Consider the following 6,922-nt stretch of genomic DNA (forward strand, 5'->3'; position numbering starts at 1 on the left):
GGGAGGGTCCGACGGCGGGTCCGTCCAGAACAGCGCGGACACCGGCGGGAAGCTGCGGTGAGGCCCCGGCGGAGTCCCGGTCCCCTTCCCTAGGCTACCAGCCAGACAAGGAGCCAGAGCAGACTTGGAAACCACACCACCCCATATCCCCTCTCTGCGGGTGGGCCCGCAGAAAAACTTTGGGATCTATTGAGAGGGCACTTGGCGGCACCGGACACTCCCCACCCCTTCCCCCCCCAACTGTCCGGGGAAACCCCTTCCCTCCTGCTCGCCAATCCCTAGAGCCTGTCGGACTCTGCCCTTCTAGGCAGGCGTGGGTTGGGGATTTCTATACTCCCTGAGCATGGTTCCACCTGCAGGGAGGCGCGAGAGACGGTTCAACCCTGTCGCTCATCTGGGGAGAGGAGGGAGGGGAAATATGGCATGTTAGTAAGGTGGGGTCCAGTGGTAGGTGGAGGTAAGTTAGGCTGCTCTGGGTAGAGGTGGGGGAAGAGTGGGAGACAAAGATCTGAGCGTTGTTTCTAAATTCGGACAATTCCGTGCTAAACTTCAGTTATTAGCTAACCTAGAAGAAAGTGCAAATCCCCTTCTGAGGTCCCATATGTCCCCCTTCTTGCTGTCTAGAGCAGGGTCAGTGCTGTTAGGGGAAGTTGCTACTCCTGGCTCCCAGTTTGAATAGTCCATCCTGGCTGTCTTCCACAGGAAACCTGCCTGACCTGAGGACAGAACAGGAAGGAAGCAGGTGGGTGTGGAACCAGAAAGAAGGGAAGGGTGGCACAGGACATTTGAAACAGGGCTGAGGAGGATTCAGGCCTGGGAAGCACTGATAACTGTTATGGTCCAAACCTGGGCCCAACTCCAAAGTCATGTCTTAAAAGAGGCCAGAGATTTAATATTTACCCCCCTATTCCCAGCTGCTGTTAGACTCCATCCAGCTCTGAGGCCACCTCCTCCTAAAGCTTTCTTTAGCTTTCTAGTGTGACCTTGGACATATTAAAGTTTGTTTCAGCTGCAAAATGGGACAAAAGAAACTTTTATAGGATTATTGTAGGGATGGACTATATTATGTAAAATCCTAAAATTGTCCCTGGCACAGAATAAACAAAAAAATTGGCTATGGTAATCCTCCCCACCACCAGCTCCACTGAACTCAGGGGCACTTTACCACTGAGCTACGTCCCTACCCCTTTTTTTATTTTGAGACAGGGTCTTGCTAAGTTGCCAAGGTTGGCCTCGAACTTGTGGTTCTCCTGCTTTAGCCTTCTGAATAGCTGGGATCACAGCCTGTACCACTGCACACTGGCTGCTGTGGTAATGGTAATTTTTTTCCCCCAGTGTGTGTGATGTGCCCAGCGTTCCAGTCCCATTTGGTCTGGTCTCACCACTAGCCTATGAATTCTTTGAAGGCAGGGCCCATCTCTATTATACTTCAGTAGTTTCTTTTCACCATCAAGATACTGCAGTCACATCAGGACTTGCTAAGGAAGTCTAAAGAAATGTATTAAGATTATCCAATGAAATTGCTGCCATAGAGGCTGAGGATGCAGCTCAGTGGTAGAGCACTTGCCTAGCATGGGCAAGGCCCTGGATTCAATTTCCAGCACTGCAAAAGAAAAATAAAGAAAACAAGAAATAAATAGCTGCTATAAATAAAAGCACAACGTTTTCCTCTGTCCTACAGAGCTTATAGACTAGATGAGCTGAGAGGGACATGGGTTTATGGAGAAATGGGGAGCATTCGGTTGTTGTGGGGTGCCCATGGGCTCACCAAAAAAGCAAAATGCCCTCTCCTCCCACTGTGGGACTCCTTTTCCCTTCCACCCAATCTTGGGAGACTCCAGAATTTGAACTTCAGAAACTCAAGCTGAAAGGCCTCGCCTTGAGATCTGGCTCTGACACTTAACTAGCTGTTTGACCTTGGGTATACCATTCATGTTCACTGATCCTCTGCTTGGCCATATATAAAATGGGGACAACAATACCACCTAAGTCACCTGGTTGTTGGCAAGATTGAGTGAGATAATGCCTGTAAGCACTCAGCACTGCCTAGCATACTATAAGGGCCCAATGAATGGAGGTGGCTTTTATTGTTTTGGGGTAGATCTTGCCACCAATGTCAATGCTGAACTCTGGCTGGCTCCACCAAGAGGACAGTCCCATCTCCAGGGAGTTAGTTCCTTCGGCCAACTCAGATGACTCAGGCCACCTGCCAGAAGAGGACCCTGAGGATACCTCTGCTCAGGTAGTAAAAGTATTGCCCTTCCTGAGACCAACATGCTCTCTGTCCTTTGGACCTCCTCCCTTCCCATCAAGTGGGAGGCAGTTTCTCTTGTGGCTAACTTCTTGTGGCCCTTTTCCCTCTTCAGGAATTCCTTTCTCTACAGCCCCTCAGGATGTGGATAAACTCATTCCCATGAATATATACTACTTCTCCTAGGGCTTGGGTAGTCAAAGCCAACCTGAGGGCTTTGGCCTCAAGGAATAAAGCGGGTAGCTTCAAGTACAAGAAGGGAAGCTTTTGGGGGACTCCATAAAGACAGATTACAGATGCAGGAGTGACTTGTGTCCTTGTGCATTGAGGATCTGGAAGGAATATCCTAGTGTAAGGGGTTTGCTTAGAAGCTGCTCTAGGTTGGAGGAGATGGCATTGAGGAGGAAGAAAGGGGGAAAGGAAGAATAAGACCTAGCTCCACTCTCCTCTTTTGCTGTCTTCCCTCAGGGTCCTACACTCCTGAGCTTGGGCATACCTCATCAGGACACCAATCATGTCCCCAACTGGCCTGGGCTTCAGACCCTCCTGCAGCAGCTCCCTCCACAGGACAGTGATGTGAGTTTTCTTTCTCCACCTCCCCTTCTGTTTGCCTCTCTCCTTTTTTCTCTCCCCCTTTACTTGCTGTGGGAAGTAAAGCTCTTCTACTATGGCGGGGGGTAGAGGGAATCATTCCCCTGCAGCCTGAGTTTCCCATCTACATAATGGGTGCAATAACATCTGCCATGTCTTCCACAATGCTTAGTTCAAAAGCAAATGAGAAAATGGACATGAACAATTTTTGAAACCAATAATGGAATGTACAAATGTAGAGAGCATGGTGGTTTAGTATTTATTGAGGTCCTACATGTGCCCAGCTTAAAGGCTTACAGTTCAATTGGGAGGCAAGACAGAAGCATATGAAATAGAGAAAACACAAGAACAGGAAATGATGCCGAGCTGTAGCTTTTTGGGAGCAAGGACCTAGATATGTGGTGACAGGGTATGGGGCTGTCAGGCCCCGAGTTATTACCTTTCTGGGAGAGAACAGGGTGAGACAGTGGTAGACTTTCTTAATCGTTTTCCCCTCTTTTCAGTGCATCTATGCTATTTCCTGAGGTTCTAGCTCTATCATACCCAGCAACTAAGCCTTCTAGAATTCTCTAGTTGAACCTTAGTCCTGCCTGCTGGGGCTGTCCCAGTCATAGTAGAGGCCTGTTTCTGTAGGAACGTTACTGCCTGGCCCTTGGGGAGGATGAACTGGCTGAGTTGCGGCTCTTCTGTGTCCAGCGGAAGCAGAAGGCCCTAGGACAAGGGGTGGCCCACCTGGTAACTCCCCAGCTTGAAGGACACACCTGTGAGAAGGTATGGAGTTCCCCTTCCCCAATCCTTTTCCTTTCTCCACTCCTTGCCCTCTCACTTCTACAGAAGGGGCTAGCTTCTGGGACTCTGAGGAGACAGGGCTTAGGGATGGGCAATTTAGCACCTTAGGGACAAAGGGAAACCAAGTCTGGGAGTTCTTGGTGGAGACTGCAGAGGGGGTGGGCCTGCCAGGGCATAAAACAAGTTAGGTTGGGATTGCAATGGAAGCCAGAAGGAAAGCTGGAAGGTTGGTTCAGACTGTGACTGTGACCTGCCCAGTGTCCCCACCCGGCAGTGCAGGGAGCAGCTGAAGCCTGGAGAGTACAGCGTGTTTGCAGCCCCAGCAGGCGAGCAGTGCTGCTGGCACCGGCCTTGCTTCACTTGCCAGGCCTGTGGCCAGGCCCTGATAAACCTCATCTACTTCTACCATGATGGGCATCTCTACTGTGGTCGTCATCATGCTGAGTTGCTGCGGCCACGATGCCCAGCTTGTGACCAGGTATAACACTGAGGGGAGGGAGAGGAGGGGGATACTGCCCAAAGCCCAAAATAACTGGATGTAAGGAGACAGATATTCTATGGGCTGTAGCCTGACCCAGTATTGCAGGGTGGGGTAGGGAGAACTAGGAACCAGCCAGACCATCCAACGGGGGTTTTCACTTGAGCTCTGGTCATGTGAGACCCACTGCCTTTATCTGTGCCCCCCCCCCATCACAAGCAGAGTCCCTCAAAATTTTTGGACTCAAGAGATTTCTCTGGAGCAGGGAATGAATATTTTGGATATTCATCTCAGCGTGTGTGATGCTCAGTGCTATGCTTAATCATGCTAGAAAGACCCTTAATGTCAGCATAAGAGGCAAGGCCCAGCCCTGGGTTGGGAGTCCAGGAGCCCAGGGTTGAACTTCTGACTCTGCCACCTGCTAGCTGGGGATCCTGGCTAAGCCAATCAGTCCACACGCGTCTAAGAGTGACGAAGTACATCAAATGGAAATGTCTGTGGACGTGCTTTAGCGTTAACTAGGTATAAGGCGTGGTTATTGGATGAATTAATGGGTGAATGAATGAATGGACTATTTCCCTCTCCCTCTCCCAGTTGATCTTCTCCCGGCGCTGCACAGAGGCAGAGGGACGGCGCTGGCACGAGAATCACTTCTGCTGCCAGGGCTGCGCTGGGCCCCTCCGCGGAGGACATTATGCCCTGCCGGGGGGCAGCCCCTACTGCCCCAGTTGCTTTGAGAGCCGCTACTCAGATGCGGGCTTGAGCCTGGCGGGGACACTGGAAGGGCGGGCGTCCCTTGGTAAGGGAAGAGTAGGTGCAGATCAATGCGGGAGGGAGTGGTGGCTTGGGCTGGGTAGAGGAGGGGGTTCTCCCGGGCGGGACCCTCGCCCCAGTTCCACGCCGTCCCATTCCTCCAGCAGCGCCTTCCCTCCTAAACTAGCCCTCATCCCCAGCACCCTCATCCTGAGCCATCGAAATGATAATTTAGCACGTGTGGTGATGACTGACTGCGGAGCCGGAAGTCTGGTGGGACAAGACGGAGGGCACGGTAGAGTTGGGCCGTGTACTCCCCACCTCCCGGCGCTAGTGGAAGCGCAGCCGCAGAGTGGCCATCGGCGGTTAGAGGCAAGCTAGAGCGACAGCGCCCTCTACCTGTGGGCGGAAGCGCCAGGCCGGAAGTTGCGTGTGGCGGACGCCTGTACGGTTGGTCTTCCAAGTGCAGTGCCGACATCGAAAGTATTAATGGCTTCCAGCGGCGTTACGGTGAGCGCTGCCGGGTCGGCAAATGAAGCCCCTGAAATTCCGGACAACGTAGGAGACTGGCTTCGGGGAGTCTACCGCTTTGCCACCGATAGGAATGATTTCCGGAGGTAACTGAGCCCGGAGAGCTTGGTCCCTCTAGCCCGTGTACACCTGAATTTCCCCCTCTCGGCGAGGCTGGCGTCCGGTTTTGTACGTTGCCAACGTAGTAGCGCTAAGTACCTCTGAATGTGCTTTGCTGAGGTTCTTAACCGGGAGGATTCCCATGTGGGAAAATCGGTATATCACGTGGCTAGTACGCCCTGACGAGGGGAACGGGGAGCAGGTGGCGTCCACACACTAACAGGCTTTTCAGCCCTGGTCGAGTGCCTAATTGGCCTTTGCAATTGATCTTGCTCTTTAGGAACAGAGGCGAATCCTAGGTTCTCATGTGGGTATTGGGCAACGATACCATGTAATAACCATTTATCAATGCATCAGGAAATGATTAGCTTTTTACTTTATATATATATATATACACACACACACACACATACTGGGGATTGAACTCAGGGGCACTCGATCACTGAGTTACTTAGCACCTCGCCATTGCTGAGGTTGCTGAGGCTGGCTTTGAACTGGCGATCCTCCTTGTCTCGGCCCAGCCCCCACCGCTCTGCCTCACCAGCCGCTGGGATTACTGGAGTGCGCCACCGCGCCCTGCTTCTTATATTTTATTTTGTTAGCCGTACAGGTGACTCAATGACTACAGGGTTAATGAAATATATTCTCTATCCAGGAACTTGATCCTGAACTTGGGACTCTTTGCTGCGGGAGTTTGGCTGGCCAGGAACTTGAGTGACATTGACCTAATGGCACCTCAGCCAGGGGTTTAGCCAAGTAGGTGAGCACTTAACCACCCCTCTGCCTATCTTAGAAGTTCCAGAGGTTAGGAGAAGCAATAATTTACATCACCTCTTCATGAAATGTAGTAAAGAATCTTGATGTAAAATCCTTAGCTTTTCTAAATCTTTCTTAACTGGTTTTCTATTTCTAATGCCACCTGTTGTCCTATGATCCTACTGCAGATAAATGGAATTCCTGTGCTGCACCCAAACCTTCCAAAAACAGCGTACAATCTGTGACTGGTACAAGTTTGCCCTGATGGTAGCTGAAGTTGGATTCAGAGGGCACCTTCACCTTCCTCTTGCCTCGGTGAATTCCACTCTATGGTCAACATTCAGCCTCTGCCAAAGTGTTGCCTCTGTTCTGTAAAATTCTGTACATAGTTCCTAAGTTTCTGCAGGGGGTGATCTTTGCTCTTGTTGCAAGGAATAATGATGGTGTTATAACAAATATTTGAAATAAAGATCACACACAAAGATAGCCATTTTATTCTTTTAATAAGAAACTTCTGCTTACAAAAACAAGGTGTAAAAAGTCCAGATTTACAAAAATCATAAAAACATGATTTATATTTCACACTTGAAAAAGACAGGAACAAGCCCCAAACAGATTGCAATGGAGGTGGTTTGCCTCTTAAAAGAAGGGAAAAAAAAAAAAAAAAAAAAACC

The 6,922-nt window shown here is 50.4% G+C and overlaps 2 protein-coding genes across 6 annotated transcripts in view; both read left to right on the forward strand.

Annotated features, from left to right (window-relative positions):
* The window catches only part of Prickle4 (prickle planar cell polarity protein 4), an 8,908-nt gene extending 2,174 nt beyond the window's left edge, over positions 1-6,734 (forward strand). For 2 of the 4 annotated variants that reach the window (XM_048805305.1, XM_015487716.2), the window contains exons 2-9: positions 703-742; positions 2,102-2,242; positions 2,720-2,827; positions 3,476-3,613; positions 3,906-4,109; positions 4,704-5,479; positions 6,148-6,252; positions 6,437-6,734. In XM_048805305.1, the coding sequence (XP_048661262.1) occupies positions 2,114-2,242; positions 2,720-2,827; positions 3,476-3,613; positions 3,906-4,109; positions 4,704-5,243 (1,119 nt within the window). In that variant the 5' untranslated portion in view covers positions 703-742; positions 2,102-2,113 and the 3' untranslated portion in view covers positions 5,244-5,479; positions 6,148-6,252; positions 6,437-6,734. Of the gene's footprint in view, positions 58-702; positions 743-2,101; positions 2,243-2,719; positions 2,828-3,475; positions 3,614-3,905; positions 5,480-6,147; positions 6,253-6,436 lie in introns of those variants that run through there. The other 2 variants (XM_015487717.2, XM_048805306.1) reach the window with 2 other exon arrangements.
* On the forward strand, positions 5,013-6,734 carry Tomm6 (translocase of outer mitochondrial membrane 6). 2 transcript variants are annotated; one of them, XM_015487719.2, is made up of 3 exons: positions 5,013-5,479; positions 6,148-6,252; positions 6,437-6,734. In XM_015487719.2, the coding sequence occupies exons 1-2, from the start codon at positions 5,352-5,354 to the stop codon at positions 6,242-6,244; spliced, it is 225 nt and encodes a 74-aa protein (XP_015343205.1). In that variant the 5' UTR covers positions 5,013-5,351; the 3' UTR covers positions 6,245-6,252; positions 6,437-6,734. The 2 variants fall into 2 exon arrangements, with proteins under 2 accessions (XP_015343205.1, XP_015343206.1); XM_015487720.2 differs by having other exon boundaries at positions 5,352-5,479; positions 6,148-6,248.
* Positions 6,735-6,922: the final 188 nt, after the last annotated feature.

The sequence above is a fragment of the Marmota marmota genome, unplaced genomic scaffold (genome assembly GCF_001458135.2).
Source record: "Marmota marmota marmota unplaced genomic scaffold, marMar, whole genome shotgun sequence".
Taxonomy (NCBI): Eukaryota; Metazoa; Chordata; class Mammalia; order Rodentia; family Sciuridae; genus Marmota; species Marmota marmota.

What these genes read in the sequence shown, in the direction of transcription:
- Tomm6 (XM_015487719.2), top strand. Translation starts at nt 5,352, where the DNA reads ATGGCTTCCAGCGGCGTTACGGTGAGCGCTGCCGGGTCGGCAAATGAA. An exon ending in GATAGGAATGATTTCCGGAG is followed by an intron (nt 5,480 to 6,147) that starts GTAACTGAGCCC and finishes TTCTCTATCCAG; the next exon opens with GAACTTGATCCTGAACTTGG.